The sequence below is a fragment of the Dermochelys coriacea genome, chromosome 9 (genome assembly GCF_009764565.3).
Source record: "Dermochelys coriacea isolate rDerCor1 chromosome 9, rDerCor1.pri.v4, whole genome shotgun sequence".
Classification (NCBI taxonomy): domain Eukaryota; kingdom Metazoa; phylum Chordata; order Testudines; family Dermochelyidae; genus Dermochelys; species Dermochelys coriacea.
Window position 1 is genome coordinate 22,812,040 of NC_050076.1, and position 21,937 is coordinate 22,833,976.

At 40.2% G+C, this 21,937-nt stretch overlaps 1 protein-coding gene across 1 annotated transcript in view; it reads right to left on the bottom strand.

Moving 5' to 3' along the window:
• Positions 1-1,194: 1,194 nt before the first annotated feature.
• IQCJ (IQ motif containing J) overlaps positions 1,195-21,937 on the bottom strand; it is a 313,719-nt gene continuing 292,976 nt past the window's right edge. The window contains exon 6 of the mRNA XM_043491912.1: positions 1,195-1,551. Coding sequence (XP_043347847.1) covers positions 1,519-1,551 — 33 coding nt within the window. The 3' untranslated portion in view covers positions 1,195-1,518. The remainder of the gene's footprint in view (positions 1,552-21,937) is intronic.

The following is a 21,937-nucleotide window of genomic DNA, read 5'->3' on the forward strand; positions in this document are numbered from 1 at the left end:
ACTTCTTCCCACAGCTCCTGACATGCACCCACATCTGACTGACTGGGAGGCTTTTAACTAGTTTCAGCCAGCCCCCAATTGGCTTCAGGTGTCCCAATCAACCTAGCATTCTCCCTGCCTTCTGGAAAGTTCTTAATTGGCCCCAGGTGTCTTAATTGACCTGGAGCAGCTTCCATTTCACTTAACCTGGTACCCGGAATTTGTTTAGCCTGGAGCTAATATATCTGTCTCCTACTACTTTTCTATAGCCATCTGGCCTTGCCCCGTCACATAGCCTAATATGAAAACTAAGACATTAAGCTCCTATTTATAACCTTTAATTTAGGTTTAACAGCTATATTATTCAAACAGTTATGGAATTTAACACACATGTATTACATTAATAACTTATACACTTGATGGACTTTTAAAAATGCCTTTTTATAAAAAACTGTTAAATTATACATAATAAGAAAAAGTAGGGATTTTTTAAAACCAAGACGACATCTCTGCAGGTTTTGCCATTGGTTTGATGGCAGACTTAGACTGTCTGTAGTTTAGAGGATTAAATTTAACTGTAATTATAATGCTACTAGTGGTCAGCACCAAGTGCGGTGGAGTATGTAAATAGGTAAATCCATATAACTATGAGTTTTCACCAACTCTCTCTAATTAATCTATTTTTTAAAAACGAGAGTAACTAATTAATGGAAGTTCTAGAAATAACTCTCTTAAAAGACTAATAAATTTTATTATATTCTATCTCATTGAAGCCAACGATAACGTGCAAATTTGCTGACTCCAAAAAAGCATTAAAAAGGACTTCCATATACTGTATGTTTAATTAATATTCTCAATATCATCCCTAGTTGCACCTTCAAAATTACATTTGCAAAAATAAAGTAACTGACCAATGTGGACTTGAGACTTTGCTTTATGGTGTTTTGGGTAATGATGATGGTTACTGTAGTACAGCAAAGGATTCCACACTAAGCGAGGATGTAGGAAACATTTCTTACAAAGCCTCGGAATTGATCAGAGTAGAGAGCTGTACAGTGTCCTTAAATTTAATCTATTATTCAGTTTAATTAATTAGATCAGTTATGGAACTCTTAATGAGTAGTATGAATATATTAATGACAAATAAGTACATTAATACAAATTAAGGATGAATATTTAATATCACAAAATTCCAGCAATGCAAAAGTTAAGATTCCAACAGAGGTAGTTGTGGTGCACATGCTTTGAGTTGCATGGCATTAGGACACACAATAATATATATTTAAGCACAAAATGAGAAATAGGAAAAATATGTGCAACGTGGTTGAGTTAACATTGCTGGTGGGTCCTTAACTTCTGCATTTGCTGCCTTTATTTTAACCATGCAACTTTAACATGTGCACTAAATTTCCTAGGTTTCTTGTTTATTTGTTTAAACGGGGTACAGGAAAAGGGAAAGAACTAAAAGGAAAAGTCAGCAGTTATCCGGCTCACATGGCTTTTAAGCTCCTTGCTATGCAGCTATTCATCTTGAGAAGATTACAGGCTCTGTCTGGGGATCTTATAAGTATCCTAAAGAGGAAAAGGATGTACACACTTAGGCCTTGATTCTGCAAACACTTACGTAGGTGCAGAATTTTATGCACATGAGTTGTCTGATTTAAGGCAGGTGCATAAAGTATACTCACATATGTGTAGCAAATCTATATGTAAATGTGCATCTGTAGATTGATTCATATTCTACTGAGCATGCTCAATATACAATATTCAAACTATCATAAGAATCATGTTTAGACCAATCAAAAAACCCCACACACAGTAAGAATTATTTATATCAATCTTCAAACGTTACCTATATTTTTCATACCCCTGCTCCCAAAAAAGTTTGTTTTTCAATGGGGAAAGTATCTTTCCTCCTCCTTTCCCATAACTTAAAAAAGCCAAAGAATTTTGCTGAAACCTTCCAGAAGAAAAACAAAAACAAAAAAAAACAATCATCTTCAATTAGAGACCAAACATGGTGATTTTTCTGCCACTGAAGCAAATGTTTTAGAAAGTTCAGTTTGTGAAAGCAGACATTTCTGCAGTGAAACTGTTTTGAAATGTTAGCAGACCCTAGCAGAATATGATATAGAAGCAGAGTTCAATAAAATGTGGGAAAAGGAGTGGATAGTGGAATGCTGTTGCATGAACAGCAAGCAAAAAATGCAATTCAAATACAGGAATACCACACATGAGGCTCTAAAGGGTTCTGTGCTGTCACTACTCTTATTCAGAGTGTGTGCTATTAGCAGAGTTAGTGAGCAGATACTGCAAAGATGTTCTCCAAAAGGGCTCCAATGTTGGATTTGTCTCCTTAGGTCCAAAATAAACCAAATATGTTGACCTTCTGGATATGCTACAAAACCTGTCTTTTTTAGTAGATATTTGGGGATGCTTTTGTTCGGAATCTGAGGGGCAGAATGACTTTATTGAGAAATGTTCTTGTGGACTGATTGGTAGTAGAGATATGCTGTTATTTTGGTCCACATTGATTTTAGTGCACACTGACTTCATTTTTAATTGTGGACAAGGGCTCCTGGAGCCTCAGATAGGTTTTACTTTTATGATTGTTTAATTATAATAAATAAAATTTTCACTACAGAGTAAATTAATAGTCATTTTGGGGATATCAGCCTGTAATTACATGACAGGTTTCAGAGTAGCAGCCGTGTTAGTCTGTATTCGCAAAAAGAAAAGGAGTACTTGTGGCACCTTAGAGACTAACAAATTTATTAAAGCATAAGCTTTCGTGAGCTACAGCTCACTTCATCGGATGCATTTGGTGGAAAAACAAATGCATCCGATGAAGTGAGCTGTAGCTCACGAAAGCTTATGCTCTAATAAATTTGTTAGTCTCTAAGGTGCCACAAGTACTCCTTTTCTTTTTGTAATTACATGATAATCTTTGTCTTTTTGTAGTATGCATAGCAATACATAGCTACTGAGATGAACAGTCAGAAAAAGACTGAAGTGTTTAATCAATCTTAGACCATTTATTCTAAGAAAGAGAGATTATTCCTACTATGCAGCAAACAAGAATATTCAAAGGCGGCATCATTCGTTGCTTTTTTTTTTTTTTTTAAAGTTCTCAGGATCATTTGGCAAGGAGAGAGGGATTAAGATGAATGACCATATGTTACTGGTTAATAAAAACAATAACTATTGAAAGAAAGTTTTTAAAGTGAATTATAATTCCAGGGCATGGCCACTGTGGGGGAAAAAAGAGTATCACAGGTGGATATATCACATATTGGTGATGACTTCGGCTTGGATTTTCAAAGAGCCTAAGGGAATTAAGTGTCAAAATCCCTTAAGCCTTACCTTGTATACATTACATAGGCTCTGCCAACAGCTACCCCAGTATAACTATACCGGCAGAACCCCCTAGTGTAGACGCAGCATATACTAACAGAAGGAGGAGTTCTGTGGCTGTAGTAAACACTGCCTTCCTGAATGACATCAGCTAGGCCAACGGAAGCCTTCTGTTGCATCCAAACTGAGAGTTTTGCTGGCATAGCTATATTGATTAGCAGTGTGTATTTTTTTTTTCAATCCCCGACTGACAACTATCCTAACAAAACATTGACATGTAGAGCTGGCCTAAGACGCGTTTGAAATTCTTAGCCTTCATAGGTATTTGTGAGGGAGTAGTTCTTGGTGTTTCTAACTGGCTTTAATTCTTCTCTTGTGGTATAGTTTAACACTATTATCAGCTTAAGAAACAAGTACCAGTTTAATAAAGCAAAGTTGCAGTATGGTTGATTATGAACTGATAGACACAGATTGCATAAAAGAAATCTTAAAAATCAATCATTACACATAGTGAGAAACCATAAATAAAGCTTTCTGCAACTGGGTATAATGATAACACTGTTCTACAGATAAGAGAACTCCTATAATGCGTAGAACATATAATTAAACAATACAGTGCTTGTTTTATAATCCATAGGGATGGCATAATAAAAGTTAGGCCTTTTATCCTTCTGCAGTCGATGACATTACTCAGTGGCCATGTTCAGTTGCAATAATGTCCATGTCAGATAAAATGATAGCATTATAGGAGGTACAGCAAGGGCTCAATTCAATAAGAAAAGGATTCTATGGATACAGCCATATGAAGCTCAGGAGGTCTTTTACGTGGTATGTCTCAGCATGAAGGCTTATCTGGATTCTCTTCAGATCCACATTTCAGCAGCTACAGAGAGCCTAAGTAGCTGGCATTTAGTGCCATCCTGTCTTTCACCCAGCCCCACAGACTCCAAGGGCAAATTGGACTCTCCAGCATGACATCAGGAGAAGGAAACAACACAGATGTTGTGTCTTACTAGGAAATTTGTTCCTTCCCTCACTGGCATAGGAATGAGCATAAATAAGGAAGAAGAAGAAGAAGAAGAAGGGAAAAAAAAGAAGAAGAGGAGGAAAACTGATCCCATGCATACTTCAGAAAGAAATGACAGACCTGTTTGGCATAATTTCTAATTTGACGTGTAGCTTTTAACTAAACAACACTTGTATAAGGACAAGTATAAGGTAAAATGAACAATGGTTCCGATCTTGGGCCATTTTCAAGTTTTCAAGCTCCATTCATCAGGTTAGAAGAAATAACTGCCCTGTTTCAGAGGTCAACCAAAGACATTTATGTCAATCTGCAGTGTAGACAAATAAAAGCAAGACCCAGATGTGTGTTATGAACCTCCTTCCTACCCCCCACCCCAAACAAAAAAAGTAGTCATCTGTATGCAACACTATCTTCTCCATCCAACACAACTCTATCATATTAAAAGAAAGATTCCGCTGTACCTGGTGTATTTCTTCCACAACTAATTAAATGCTTACATTATGGTAATGAAGACACATGTATTTTCCAATCTTTATTTGTTTTCTGTTAAAATTAAGATGGATACTCAGTCTTATTTAATCACGTGGTTAGCACTCTACCTTTTTAATTTGATACATTTATATAGTATATTTCCCATCGACTCTTCTCCAGAAGAGACCAGATATTGTTATTAAAAAGAATATGTAATTTATCTCTTTTTACAAGTCAAATATGTTGCCTTTCTAAAGTCATGAACAACTTAAAAGGCACAGGAATTTTAAAGGGTGCAGAGTGTGAACACAAATCCTTGTAGATAAAAGAACATGCTTTACAGTAATTTTATACAGTGCAACAAAGAAACTTTAATGCCCACAAAGTGAGTCAAATTTATTCTGAAACTAAAAGACACATCAGGAAAATACAATATTGTATTTAGGACTTTTGTCAAATTAATGCATGGCCATTTAAAAAATTAACAGCTTGTAATGATAAGCAAGCTGTTGCATTTATTTCACTACCATTTTAGCTTCACATACAATGTCTTGGAAATACATATTAGATGGAAGTTATAATGAAGCTAAAATGTTAATAAAATAAATGCAGTAACTTGTAATAATAATCAAGCTCACCTTTTAAAGAGACAGAGAGAAGGGAGACAGACAATACACACATTTTTAATTTAAGAAAGTTGCATAAAATGCAGAGTTAAGAAGTCCCAAGCATCCTTAACTCTGTTCATGGCCCTTGATATACTTTCCATGTATAGGGTTGCCAATTGTCTAATCACACAAAACCAAACACTCTGGCCCTGCCCTGTCTCGCTCCTGTCCTACCTTTTCTTCAAGGCTGTGCCCTGTTGACTCCATCCCCCCCCCCCTTCATTGCTCACTCTCCCCCACCTTCACTCACTTTCACTGGGCTGGGGCAGAGGGTTGGGGTGCGGGATCTGGGCTGGAGCCGAGGGATTCAGGGTGTGGGAGGGGGCTCTGGGCTGAGTCTGGGGCAGGGGGTTGGGATGCAAACTTTGGGAGGGAGCTTGGGTATGGGAGGGGGCTGAGGCAGGGAGTTGGGGTGTAGGAGGGGTGAGGGGTGCAGGCTCTGGGAGGGAGTTGGGGTATGGGAGAGGGCGAGTGGTGCAGGCTCCAGCCAGGTGGTGCTTACCTCAAGAGGGTTCCAGCTGGTGGCGCAGGGGGGCTAAGGCAGGCTCCCTGCCTGCCCTGGTCCCGTGCCACTCCCAGAAACAGCCAGCACATCCTTGTGGACCCTGGTGGGGAGGATGCTCAGGGGGCTCCGCACGCTGCCCCCACCCTGAGTGCTGACTCCACAGCTCCCATTGGCCGCAGTTCCTAGCCAATGGAAGCTGTGGAGTCAGCGCTCAGGGTGGGGGCAGCATGCTGGGACCACATGCTGCCTCCAGGAGCCGCAAGGACATGCTGGCCATTTCTGGAGCGGCGCGGGGCCAGGGCAGGCAGGGAGCCTGCCTTAGCCCTGGTGTTCTGCCGGACTTTTAGCGGCCTAAACTCTCCCGAATTGGCTTCAATAGCCTCCAGGAGATAGCACCTGATTCCGGGAGATGCCCGGCGAAACCAGGAGGGTTGGCAACCCTAGCCGTATAAGACATCCCTGTGGAAGTCTATGACAAGTATTACAATATCTGAGCTCCCTCTCCTTCCTGCTGCTCAGAGCCCTTCCTGCCCCCTTCATAGCCCCACCCATTGTGCAATGTGGAACCCAATTTCCTGCACCAGAGCTAACAGATATGAAAATATTTGCAGGCTGCCATCTGCAAACACTGTAATATATGTATGAAATCTCACTGAGATATTGCAATATGAGCAGGAGACCTCATGAGCTCTCTGAAGCCTCCCATAAAAATAGATAGGCTAGCTTACAATATTACCCGCTCAAGTCTTTGAAAAAATACCTAAAGGCACCAGTCCTCACTGTGGACAACAGTGGATTTGGAATTTTTAAGACAAATTGTTTTAAGATATGACATTTTTAAAAAATTCTTTCATGAACAACTTCTTCAGTTACCCTAAATCTTTCCCAAAATAACACCACAGATGAGAAATTTAGGTGGTTTAGTTCAGTTTCGGCCAAGCTGTGAAGTGAGCAAAGCAGACAATATTGCACTTTTATAGAAAGGTAGACAACTTTTACTCAAGAGAGACTGATGTTTTTCCACAGTTATCATGTCTGAAGCTGTTTATTGTTCAACCCACAGATTTATGCAGAACTATTAACAAAGACAACAATCTGTGTAAATTTAAAGTCATCCAGGGGCTTCCAATAAGCTCACTTTGATCAGAACAGTTGAATTCTATGATTATCACGTCAATATGATAGAGACTAACAAGCTAGCTCATAGGACTGGGATTTATGTATTTTTGACAGCAGTCATTACGATACTTAACACACCTTTCTTCATTCAGTTTGTCACAGAATGAAGAAAAAGAGACCCTAGAGCTTTACTTATCCTTAAACTACAAAGAGAGATGTGAATATTTTGCTCAGCCCCTCATTTTTAGTGACTTTTTGAGGCCCAATTTAAGTCCTATGTGACCGGTGGGGCTAGGAGCTTACATTCCTGTTCAGTCAGTACATAAAACAAACAAAATTAAATTGCTTTGGTTTGCAGAGCAGTGGTGGGGGGAGAATTTCACGATAAACGTGCTTGTATAAACAGTCTTCTGTTTCACAGATCAGTACAGAGTATTTGTTATTTAAAATAAATATTCCTTGGTAACATCAGAAAGAAAAATATTTTTAAAAGGATTGAGAATGTAGAGACTTTTAATACCAACATACAGTTCACTCCACTGCATAACAACTGCAGAGGAATGGTTCAGCTCTAAATGATTTATGACACCTGAATGCCATGGAAAATGACAAGGAGGATCCCTGAAAAATGTAAACATCTCTTTTCGTGTTTGAGTGACTGCATTTTTCTTGGCTTCTTAACTGTTTAAAACAAGGCTTAAAGGCCATTTATATATGAACATGTACATATTTGTATACCGAATACAGCATATATGGGCATTGCATCTGCATGTCTCCATGTGTGACATGCTATGTTTATATACATACATTTACTATTAATATCAACATTCTCTACTAAATAAAAAGTACTTTCAGTATAGCCTCAACAGCCATGGAAATGACTTCATTTTGGGTCTGCAGGAAGGCAGCTGGCATAAAACATCTATTTAAAAAAACATTGTTGGTTCTGGCAGTGCCAAGTAAAACAGAGAGGGGGAAAACAAATTGGAGGTTAACATGAATTTGTGTGTCCTAGTCACTTGAACTGCAAAAGTCCATCCTTTCTCCATCATCAGTGCTGTACACAGAGTTTCTTTGCCTGGAGAGTATATTCTCCCTGCAATGGAAGATACAGGCCATGCTGAGTTTCCAAATACAAGGCCCAATCCTGCTTTCATTGGAGTCACTGGAAGCTTTGTCATTGACTTCAAGGGGATAGGGATTGGACCCAGTGTTTGTTGTCTTCTCCTCCCCATGAAGCAATATAATGGCATGTATATAGGGGCATGCAAACAAGCAAGATTCCAGCACTGGTTCTGCCTACCTGCAAACTTCCCTAGGACCGTTTTCATTTCTTTTCATCGTCACACAAACAATTTCTTATAGCTAACGTTCTTGCAAAACTTTTTAAAGCTTGCAAAGCATAATGTCCTTGCATGCTGCAGACTCTCTGCATTTCATTTAAACTTGCACTGCATCTGATATGTGAAATTATCTCTCATTTATTACTGCTTATTCTTACATAAAAGGGGCTCTCTGGTCTAAAATTGCACATTAAATTATTATGATTAATCTATGCTATTAGTCTAAAATTCTTTGGGTTACAAATTTTACATAGTAAGTTAGAAACGCATGCTTGCTGCATTGCTACACATTTTACTCTCAGCCCTGTTTCTTCTCATTACAATTTAGACTCCAGCAACAAAAAGAATATTTACCACTACCGGAATGTGGAAACACAAAATCTTGCCATTTCTCTTTAAAAATTAACAGCACATAACATGACATATTAGAATAAAAAGCACAGGAGCCTACTTGCAAACCAGCAAGAATCAAGATATTTAGATGTATCTGCAAACTTCACTGGGAATATCTGCATCTTAAATCTCCTGATTTTAAAGGTACAGACCCCTTTCAACACAGAATGAAGAAAAGGGGCAGTTTATATTACTGCAATCAAATTGTCTTGCAAAAAAAGGTGGTGAGTATTTCCTTTTGGGGCTGATAGGTTTAAACTTTTAAGTGTAGCAATTTAATCCTGTGCTTAAGAAGGCTGGGAGTGGGGAGCAGCACATGGAAACCTGAGTCTACGTGATTAAAGTTTCTTTATATCTTGTATCTGTTGAGACAAAGAGGAAGAGATGGAGAAGAGGGAAAATTGTCTTTCACCTTTTAATTTTTGACCATTTTCTTGATTCTCTTAAGCCAGTGGTTCCCAGCCTTTTCCATACTGTGATTCCATTTTACAGCAGCAAAAGGTTTCATAGTTTTGGGATCTCCCTTTCACCTACCCTTAAAGAAAAAGAAGAGTGGAACCCAGGCTTTAGACCTTTTGAGTAGTGCCTCAATGGATAGACAGTCCTCGTTCTTTTCAGATAGGAGCAAGCTGCTTCAACATAGCAGCAGAGTGCATGTTAGTAGTACCATGTACAAACATAAGTTTCAGTCAATGTTAATATTGATAGAATTGTACTTTATAGGCAAGGTATCCTAAAGGTGAGTTACAAAGATTAAACATAATTGGTCTCATGATTTTTTTTTTTTTTTTGCTTCTCTATGCTAGATGAAGGCAGCCTGAAATATTTGTTTGATTTATTCAATATCCTTTTTTGGCTTGTTTTTTACAAATAAATTCAGATCCTATCTACAGTCTGGAGGACTCTGTGATGACTGGAAAACTATTAAAATGGCCACATTACAAAAACCAAGTAAGTGAGAAGGGAATTATTTAATTAGTTGGTATTAAGCACCTGTTTGTTGGTTTTTGTTAGTATGTATATATCTTCATGGCTAATTAACATTGTGTAGAAAGAGAGTCCTTCTTAAAGATACAACACCCTTTCAGTTAAGGCCTGAGAAATAACAACATTGATTATCTGAGAACTTCCTGACAAGACCTCCACAGCTAAACCAAGGCAGATGAGAGTGTTGCTATTTTAAATATTTCTAAGGGGGAAAATCAGGAAAAAAATCTTTTAAAATGCACACAATCCTTTTAGGCTCCCAATGAATGATAAAGGAAGGAACACACACAATGATATTAAAATTCATTCAAGGTTACCTTTAACATGCTAGAGCAGAGAAGATGGGTCTGCTGCTTGAAACCTTTGGGACCATGTCATTCAGGAGAACGAACTGGCCCGTTAAGATGGGTGATTTTATTCACAAACACTGTAAAATATGCTGAGACAGACATCAGAAGGTTTATTGCTGCTTCAGTGAGGTAGGGATTAGTACTTGGATATATTTAAACTAAAATGCCACTTAAATCAGTAGAGAGCAAATACTACCTCATTGATTTAATAAAAGTACATTAAAGGCAATTATCAAAAAATTAGACTTCAATAAGTAAATAGATTTTAATTAAGTTATTAGCAGTCTAGTACCAGCATCTCTCCAAGGAGACCTCTGGAACTGGTTATCTACACATGAAGAATCTAGTTTTGCTTAACAAGCTCTCTCTCTCTCTCTCTTTTCTCCTCATCAAGATCAACACTCTTTACATCTTAAAAGCATAAAAGTATCATGCACCAACAGAAATAAATAATACGGAACACTGATAATGGTGTTTCTTTTAACCAATGCACATGTTCATGGGTTCCTTTTGCATAACTGTTCATAGAATCATAGAATATCAGGGTTGGAAGGGACCTCAGGAGGTCATCTAGTCCAACACCCTGATCAAAGCAGGACCAATCTTCAATTTTTGCCCCAGATCCCTAAATGGCCCCCTTAAGGATTGAACTCACAACCCTGGGTTTAGCAGGCCAGTGCTCAAATCACTGAGCTATCCCTCTCCATCTTTCCCGTATACAGCTTTCTGAATCATTCATTGTGCCACTTCCTCCTCCTTTCACATGCCTTATTTTCTCTACTCTGAATCCTTGCTCATCTGTGTATTCCCTCTGCCTACTCTCCTTCCCTTGTCTCCTGCTTGATATTCTCAACTGCCTGTTTTACGCCAACCATTTATTATTATCAATCTATACCCAGCCATTTCCTACCTCTCCCTGGAAACTATCACCCCAGAAACCCCACCATTCTTTCTTCCTTAGCAATCCTAGCCCTTTCCCCTGCATTCCTTCCAATGTCCATCTCTTCCTTCACACTGCACTCCTGCTCATCTGTCATGGCCATTTCTCTTCTCTTCACTTTCCCCTTCCTCCCTCAGTCATGTTAGCAATGTGGGAGTGTTGCTCTCATAATGGTGGGCCACTCCTCTTCCTCTCTGGTGCCTTATTCCATTCCTACTCTATCTAATGTAAATGTATTTGGGGGAATGAGAAGCCAGATCATCTCCCCTACTCTATATCTGTCCTTCAGCTACAGTGAGTGAAGAAGAGGATCAGAGAGAAAGGAGAAGGCTAGCAGTGTAGAAGCTGCCTGGTTAGTTCTTCTGTGCCATCAGACAAGAGGGTACTCAAGAACAGTGGGCACTCTTGACAGAAATGGTTTAGAGTGCCACTCTGCCTTCAGAAAAACCCCCTCTCCAGTCCTGCTGTATTCCTAAGTGCCTGATAAAAAAATCTCGGTCTTGTGTTTTAGAGGTATGCCATACACCCTGGGATACAACTAACCAGGAAGTCTGAACGATAAGCAACTCCTGCCAAAGGAACACACAGATTTGCTGAGTTCCACAGCTGGATGAGGAGGTAAGAGATATACCAGGTGAGTGCAGGCTCCAAGAAGAGGTCATAGGGGGCGGGGGAGGAATAAATGTGATATTTGCTGAAAAGACTCAGACTCAGTTTAAAACATTTGAACCCTTGAATGCTCCACCCAAATGGAAGCAGAGAATTGTCCATTACTAAATTCTCCTCAAATCAACACAGATTTGTAGAGGTTTATCCAAACTCACTAAGCTTGTGAATTCATTTTTCATTTGTTTTCCATTTGGCTAGGCTTCCTTTCCTATTCAATGCCAGCTCTCATTTGTCAGACACAAATAGAATAATTAAAAACTCTAACACTTAGAAAGAGTAAATAAGCTTGGTAAACAAAAGGCAGGATCAATAAGTCTCAGGAAAACATTTGTCAGAATCTTAGGACAGTTCCTCTATCCTCGCAAAAGACTTGTGGAATTTTGTGCAATTATCATTGCTTTGAAAAGAGGAAACTTTATAAACTGGTCTCACAGGCACAATTGTGAGGAATGCAAGTAAGGAAATAGCTGAAATACTTGAAATACATGAATCCACAAACAGTGCTATATCATCATCTTAATATTTATACTGGCTATATACTGGCCAAAGGTATTAACTCATGAATTTTGATAATGTGAAAAAATGTACATTGTATCACAGGGCAGCAATATTAAGGAAAAAGAAAAGGAGTACTTGAGGCACCTTAGAGACTAACAAATTTATTTGAGCATAAGCTTTTGTGAGCTACAGCTCACTTCATCAGATGCATTTGGTGGCAAAATGGTGTTTTTTCCATTTGTCATTATGCAAGGCACTCAAATTAGCAGTATGGAGTGGAAATCTATCAACTTCATGAAAAAACTCGTACAGATACAGACAGACATCATCTTCCTCTCCAAATGCAAACAGATGGACATCATACCAAAAGGACTGAAGGTAAAAAATCCATTACAATCTACATACCACACGGACTATGCTGACAGCTTGTGCCACACACTCTCAAAGAAACTGCGGAACCACCTGATCAACATCCTATATAGCAAACAGGGAAAGATTAAGAATGAGCTCTCAAAACTGGATACTCTCATAAAGAACCAACCTTCCACACAAACTTCCTCGTGGCTGGACTTTACAAAAACTAGACAAGCCATTTACAACACACACTTTGCTTCTCTACATAAGAAAAAGGACACTAAACTATCTAAACTACTACATGCCACAAGGGGCCACAACAGTGGTTCCCGTAACCCACCCAGCAATATAGTTAATCTATCCAACTATACTCTTAACCCAGCAGAAGAATCTGTCCTATCTCGGGGCCTCTCCTTTTGCCCCTCCATCCCCACAAACACGATACAGTTCTGTGGTGACCTAGAATCCTATTTTTGACATCTCCGACTCAAGGAATATTTCCAACACACCTCTGACCAACATTTTAACCCACAGAGACCTTCCTACCAACACGACAAAAAGAAGGATTCTGGGTGGACTCCTCCTGAAGGTCGAAGCAGCAGACTGGACTTCTACATAGAGTGCTTCCGCCGACGTACACGGGCTGAAATTGTGGAAAAGCAGCATCATTTGCCCCATAACCTCAGCCGTGCAGAACACAATGCCATCCACAGCCTCAGAAACAACTCTGACATCATAATCAAAAAGGCTGACAAAGGAGGTGCTGTCGTCATCATGAATAGGTCGGAATATGAACAAGAGGCTACTAGGCAGCTCTCCAACACCACTTTCTACAAGCCATTACTCTCTAATCCCACTGAGGGTTACCAAAAGAAACTACAGCATTTGCTCAAGAAACTCCCTGAAAAAGCACAAGAACAAATCCGCACAGACACACCCTTAGAACCCCGACCTGGGGTATTCTGTCTCCTACCCAAGATCCATAAACCTGGAAATCCTGGACGCCCCATCATCTCAGGCATTGGCACCCTGACAGCAGGATTGTCTGGCTATGTAGACTCCCTCCTCAGGCTCTATATTACCAGCACTCCCAGCTATCTTCGAGACACCACTGACTTCCTGAGGAAACTACAATCCATCGTTGATCTTCCTAAAAACACCATCCTAGCCACTATGGATGTAGAAGCCCTCTACACCAACATTCCACACAAAGATGGACTACAAGCCATCAGGAACAGTATCCCCGATAATGTCATGGCTAACCTGGTGGCTGAACTTTGTGACTTTGTCCTCACCCATAACTATTTCACATTTGGGGACAATGTATACCTTTAAATCAGCAGCACTGCGATGGGTACCCGCATGGCCCCACAGTATGCCAACATTTTTATGGCTGACTTAGAACAATGCTTCCTCAGCTCTCATCTCCTAATACCTCTACTCTACTTGCACTACATTGATGACCTCTTCATCATCTGGACCCATGGAAAAAAAGCCCTTGAGGAATTCCACCATGATTTCAACAATTTCCATCCCACCATCAACCTCAGCCTGGACCAGTCCACACAAGAGATCCACTTCCTGGACACCACCGTGCTAATAAGCGATGGTCACATAAACACCACCCTATACTGGAAACCTACTGACTGCTATGCCTACCTATGTGCCTCTAGCTTTCACCCAGATCACACCGCACGATCCATTGTCTACAGCCAAGCTCTACGATATAATTGCATTTGCTCCAACCCCTCACAGAGACAAACACCTACAAGATCTCTATCATGCATTCTTACAACTACAATACCCACCTGCTGAAGTGAAGAAACAGATTGACAGAGCCAGAAGAGTACCCAGAAGTCATCTACTACAGGACAGGCCCAACAAGGAAAATAACAGAATGCCACTAGCCATCACTGTCAGCCCCCAACTTAAAACCTCTCCAATGCATCATCAAGGATCTACAACCTATCCTGAAGGACACTCTCACAGACAGATCTTGGGAGACAGGCCAGTCCTTGCTTACAGACAGCCCCCCAACCTGAAGCAAATATTCAACAGCAACCACACACCACACAACAGAACCACTAACCCAGGAACCTATCCTTGCAACAAAGCCCATTGCCAACTCTGTCCACATATCTATTCAGGGAACACCATCATAGGGCCTAATCACATCAGCCACACTTTCAGAGACTCGTTCACCTGCGCATCTACCAATGTGATATATGCCATCATGTGCCAGCAATGCCCTTCTGCCATGTACATTGGTCAAACTGGACAGTCTTTACGTAAAAGAATAAACGGACACAAATCAGACGTCAAAAATTATAACATTCAAAAACCAGTCGGAGATCACTTCAATCTCTCCAGTCACTTGATTACAGACCTGAGAGTGGCTATCCTTTAACAAAAAAACTTCAAAAACAGACTCCAGCGAGAGACTGCTGCATTGGAATTAATTTGCAAACTGGATACGATTAACTTAGGCTTGAATAGAGACTGGGAGTGTATGAATCATTACAAAAAGTAAAACTATTTCCCCATATTATTTCTCCCCCCCCACCCCGCCCCCCACTGTTCCTCAGACGTTCTTGTTAACTGCTGGAAATGGCCCACCTTGCTTGTCACCATGAAAGGTTTTCCTCCTCCCCGCCCCCCACTGGTGATGGCTCATCTTAAGTGATCACTCTCCTTACAGTGTGTATGATAAAACCCATTGTTTCATGTTCTCTGTGTGTGTATATAAATCTCCCCACTGTATTTTCCACCGAATGAATCCGATGAAGTGAGCTGTAGCTCGCAAAAGCTTATTGTCAAATAAATGTGTTAGTCTCTAAGGTGCCACAAGTACTCCTTTTCTTTTTGTGAATACAGACTAACACGGCTGCTACTCTGAAACCTAATATTAAGGAAATAATTCTGCCCTTGGTCATTTGTGCATGGCTCCCACTGATGTCATTAAGAGCCATTTTTACTGGCCCAGGACCAAAAAGAAAAGGAGTACTTGTGGCACCTTAGAGAGAATTTATTTGAGCATAAGCTTTCGTGAGCTACAGCTCACTTCATCGGTAACACTTTGAATGGTACCGCAGTATATTTCAGTCTGGCTGGCAGCAAAGCAAACAAGACAACAGTGCATTGATTTCAGGGACAGCTTGAGGCATTTGTGATGCACCTGACTGCTAGGCAATGTTCCTTCTAATTTTTGACAGGCTGTGTATACAAAAAATTTCTTCTGTGCAAATTTTTGACCGGTCATGTGCACAAAAAATTTCTTCCGTGCAAATTGTTGTGCTTCTGTGCAAATTTTTGTGCGCGGGGTTTAGGATCTGTGTGTGCGTGCACATACGCACAGCTTAGAGGGAACAGTGCTGCTAGGGTGCTGTGGTTTAGAGTCTGTACAGTCCTACATTCACTGTGCAACTCAGAGGCAGGGAAAAAATTAATTACCAGATTAAACTATGGTCCTGGCTGCAGGACTGGATAGGGAGGCGTTTGTTAAGATCACCTCATTAGCCTGTGTTTGGAATTGATTTATATAAACTCATTTTGCATCTAAAAGGGACAGGGTTTTTTTTTTTAATTTTTTTTTTTTTTAAGAAAACAGTTAGATTCTGAGAAATACTGCAACATCTGTAGAAAGACCCTACATCCATGGATTTCTGTTGTCCCTGTCTCTCTTACTGAACAATGGTTACAAACTTGAGAGATGAAGCCATCTCTATTTAAAATGCTTTAAAAAAGCTGCACATACATCATGAATTGTGCTGTCATGAAATACCACCGTTCAATTATAATGTTCAGCTGTAACTGGAGAGGAGAAACATCCACAGGAAGGCCCACATGTGAAACCATTTTAGGGCCAAATTTTACAAGAGATGGTAGAATATCCAGCCATTTATCTGTCTTGTGATGTATACTGATCAGACAATTTATCTTATAATAATCATGGATGGTTCAGGGAAAAATGGCTGCTAAATGTATGATTTTACATTACTGGAAAATTGCATCTCTTCTTATACTGAATCTTTTCCAACCTCAGATTCTAAACTTATATAGAATAATTGAAACTGGTTGGAAAAATATCAGCATATTCTGAACCTTATTCTGCAACCTCTAGAAATGCATGTATATGTAGAACTATCATTCCCTTTTGACCTTTCGTTTATTTGAATAGGCTGATCAGGGATGGATTCAGGTTAAATGCAGAATCCACTTTGATACAAATATGCCTCCTCCCAAAACAGTAACATTCTCTGGGTGCATAGGTGCTACTGGAAAACAAGATCTATGGACTAGGGAAAAAAATGGGAGGGCATGACCATTGATGAAAAAGATACTTTTGTAGGCATCCTTCAAAGCATTGGACAAGGATACATCAGTCCATTTCATTACAGTTTAAATTTGTAACTGTGACTGTTGCTGATTCCTTGTCTCCATTCAAGGACAACTGTCATTTTCACAGAGTGGTATTCATAAGTTTGTCTGTCTCTGCATCTTTAGAAGACTTTCTACATTTATATGCAATTCAGGTTTTACAGGAGTACATATTACTGCTTTTCTTTTCTCCAGTGATTTATTAAGTATGTAATATAGCCTTTTTGTGAAATGCAGTATTAACATTCCAGAGCACTAAACTGGCTGAGAATATACTGTATTTTGTTTGGTTTCATTCTAATTGACAGTGACAGAATTGAACTTCCTAAGCAGCGTTCCTTTATTATTATTTTAGTAAATGTGGTGCCTATGAAAGATACTGGCTGGATAGCTCTGTAGATCAAAGACACTCACAAAGCACATATCGCACACAGAGGGCAGGCCTCCTTGCTGTGTCCCAACAACACACTTCAACCCTACCATGGAGGGACCATCCCTCCAGTGAAAGGGAGGTTCTGTCTCCATGCATATTTTCCCTTCTTGTTCCCTCTGCTGAGACTGACAATCAGAGTACCATTTGTGGGGACGATTGATGGAGATTAACTCATTTCATGTGGCTACCAAACAATCTCCAGATGGCAGCAGCTTTCACTCAACACTGGCCTGGGCATTGATCCTGCACTCAGCTGTAGGTAGTCCCAGAATGGAGCTCATTGCAGGACTGGGGCCTTGGGCTTACTCTGAACCAGGAACCTACAGTCAGAAAAATATGCATCTCTTAACCCCAGGGACATCCAGCTCCCCTCCCCACAATGACTATTTAAACCAAAAAGAAAAGGAGTACTTGTGGCACCTTAGAGACTAACAAATTTATTAGAGCATAAGCTTTCGTGAGCTACAGCTCACTAAGCTTATGCTCTAATAAATTTGTTAGTCTCTAAGGTGCCACAAGTACTCCTTTTCTTTTTGCAAATACAGACTAACACGGCTGCTACTCTGAAACCTATTTAAACCAAAGAGCATTCAAATGGCTTGACATGAGCAATCTGCTATGTCCTGCATATTTGACCATGTTTGAGCAACTTGGGTGGGGCTGAGCTAGGGAAAGATAACATTCAAAAGGAGGCAGCAATTGTAAATTAAAACCAAAACCAGAATAACAACAAGAAGAACAGGTAGCTTGCTCATTCACACAGTTCAGCCACAGGCACCTGTGAAGGCAATCTGTATTATGCATGCCTTTCTTCAAACACAAAAGGATACACTTTGACTGAATGCATCCGATGAAGCTGTAGCTCACGAAAGCTTATGCTCATATAAATTTGTTAGTCTCTAAGGTGCCACAAGTACTCCTTTTCTTTTTGCAAATACAGACTAACACGGCTGCTACTCTGAAACTTTTCTAAAATGTATGTGCATAAATAAGAGCTGCCTGGGGGCAAATTTAGGTTCAAAAACTTTCCCTCATTCATCCCTTTGTGTCATTGAACAGTAAACAGATTGCAAATACAACTCTCCTTACTGTGTGTATGATAAAACCCATTGTTTCATGTTCTCTGTGTGTGTATATCAATCTCCCCTCTGTATTTTCCACCAAATGCATCCGATGAAGTGAGCTGTAGCTCACGAAAGCTTATGCTCAAATAAATTTGTTAGTCTCTAAGGTGCCACAAGTACTCCTTTTCTTTTTGTGAATACAGACTAACACGGCTGCTACTCTGAAATGAAAACATTATCTATTATCACATCTAATAGCTGTGCAGTCATTCCAAGGATGATGGTTATCTTTTTCACCTCCTTTGTTTTACAAATCTTCAATATACAATGGAAGGATTTTTAAAAATAAATTACCAGTTTAAGATTCAATCTAATTATTACTGAAGACAAGTTTGCTACTAATCCTGTATAAAAACAAGCATGATAATAAAACAGACATGCCATACAAAAGTTTAGAAAAACAAAACACATAATTACAGCACATATATTTATATGTGTGAGTGGAAAAAAAAAATCTCTTTGATTATACTTTGATTGTATCAGATGCATCTTTTTATATTTGTTTTCTGCATAAATCTACATATTAGTCTGAAAGCTACTGTATGTGCTTTGTGTTGTTTCAGTTACATCAATCATTCCCTTTTCTGGTTGATAGTTTTTTGAGTTTAGGGCTTGATATTGTAATCCTTATTTACACATGTAATCCTTACTTATACGAGTAGTCCTCATGAATAGTTTTTACAGCATCATAAGTGTGCATAGCATTTTACAAGGGTTCCCGATCCTGCAAACCTTGAAGTAGTTCCATAAGAATGAATGGCATGGTGCAGCTAATCTCACGACATCTCCACCACAAAGCTCTTTACTGAGGTTTGTTAACAGTTAAAATACTGTCCAACCTTTAAATCTTGGCTTTCTGTATGCATTGACACAGTGTCCTAAAAGCTACTTTATGTACATATTGCAGAACCTGTACATTGATTCTTTCTTTATATTAATTGTATATGGATCCATCCAAAATAACATTTTAGTTGCCGCTGGGACCATGTAAAAAGAAGAGCAGGTGTTTCCCTGACCATATTTATGCAGCTGTTCTGATTACTGAGCAGTCAGTGCTGCTAATTAGTACCAGTTAGGGCACTGAACTTGACTCAGACCTCAGTTCTATTCCTCGCTCCGCAGCTGGTCTGGTGTGTGACTTTGGGCAAACCACTTCACCCCTCTATGCTTTTATTCCCCAACCTTTGTCTATCTTGTCTATTTACACTGTAAGCTTGTTGAGGCAGGGCCTGTCTCTCCCTATATGTTTGTACCGTACTGAGCTCAAAGAGGCCCATATTGAGATAAGAGTTGTGACGTTGCAATCTGTATGATTTTATGAAAATATGCTAATGAGTGTGAATATAATGTAACTGGAATATGCTTCATGCAAAAGATCTATTGTAAGGTATCATTACAAAATTTATAATCCACTGAGTGTGGTTATCCTATCTGTATAAATGTATCACACTTGTGTCTGAAACTAGAAATATGAAATATAACTCTGAGGGCCTATTGTAATTATGCAAAGTGTGGGCCATTAATGGTGGTTTGGAATCTTGATGGCTCCCATCAACCAGGACAATTGACTGGGGATGGCTCTGTTTGCAGGCAGGCCTTCCTGTGAGTCAGGCTGAGAGGAATGAAGGCTTGGGGTCTCACAGGACATGTGACCATGTCAACTGGTACTGAAATCCATCTTAAACCTAGTGCTTTTCCACGGGGGGGGGAAACCGATCCAGAGACAAAAGATTGTCGCCTTGTGCCAAAGCCATATAAGGGCGTGGAACAGAAAAAAGGGGGTGCAATCATGAGAAATACCCTAGCTACCACCTGAGCTGGAACAAGGGCTGTACCAGGGGAAAGCATTGTGCCCAGTCTGTGATAAAAGCTTATTGAAACATCTGAGGGTGAGGTTTTATCTGTATTCAGTTTTCTTACTGTATTAGGCATTGACTTCCGTGTTTTATTTTATTTTGCTTTGTAATTCACTTTGTTCTATCTGCCATTACTTGGAACCACTTAAATCCTACTTTTTGTATTTAATAAAATCACTTTTTACTTATTAATTAACCCAGAGTATGTATTAATACCTGGGAGGCGGAGTGGGGGGAACAGCTGAGCATATCTCTCTATCAGTGCTATAGAGGGTGAACAATTTATGAGTTTACCCTGCATAAGTTTTATACAGCGTAAAACAGATTTATTTGGGGTTTGGACCCCATTGGGAGTTGGGCATCTGAGTGCTAGAGACAGGAACACTTCTTAAGCTGCTTTCAGTTAAGTCTGCAGCTGTTGGCAGAACGTGGTTCAGATCTAGGTCTGGGTTTGCAGCAGACTAGCGTGTCTGGCTCAAACCTGAACCCCCAAGCTATCAGGAAAAGCAGGATCGGAGTAGTCTCAGCACATCAGTTGGCAGCCCCAAGGGGATTTCTGTGATCCAACCCATCACACTAGTAATAGGTGCTATCATAACACAAATAAGATATAATACCAGAGCAGGACCTTGAGCTAGTGTAACACCAACAGACCCTGGTCGTTGGCAGGTGGGACTGAACCTGGGCCGTAAGTGCATGAGCCTCTACTGCATGAGATAAAAACCATATGCCTATTAGCTAAAGCTGTAGAGCAGACTCATTAATCTCTCTATAAGTGGTCTCAGTGCCACTAAATGAGACAGAACACGACACCCAGAAGGTGTGTGGATTACACTAGCTCAGCACTAGCATTGTAGTCCTGTCAGGCATGTCCCTTCAATGCCTTTCACTGCTGCTTCATATGAGATCCACTGGAGAGTTGGAGTCAGTAATGGGTCCAGAAATATCCTTGGCAGCTGATCAGCTGTTGGGACACCTGACTGCCTTGCCTTGCCCCCTTTAATCTGGCTTCATGTGGGGAAGAAATCCCTTCTCACATCATCATTTCGTCAGTCTGAACCTGGCTCTTGCTTCCCCTTCCCACAGTGAGCCACCAACAGCTGACAAGTGAGGCCAACTAAATGAGAAACGTTAATATATATATTAAATTGCAGTTTTAGGAGAACCAGATCAAACTCCCCACATTTTACTCCTTGTTTGTGCCCTAACCACAAGTATTACTGGAGCTACTAACTCTACCCCACAGTAGCTGTCAAATGGAGGTCAGCTGACTCAGGCTCCTGGGGCTCAAGCCATGGAGCTAAAAATGGCTGTGTAGTCACTCGGGGTTAAGCTGGAGCCTGAGCTCTGGGAACCTCCCACCCCACAGGGTCCTAGAGCCCAGTCCCCAGCCCAAGCCCAGAAGTCTACACAGCAATGAAATAACCCTGTAATCTGAGCCCTGTGAGCCCGAGTTGGCTGGTTTTTCTTTGCTGCATAGAAATAGTCTA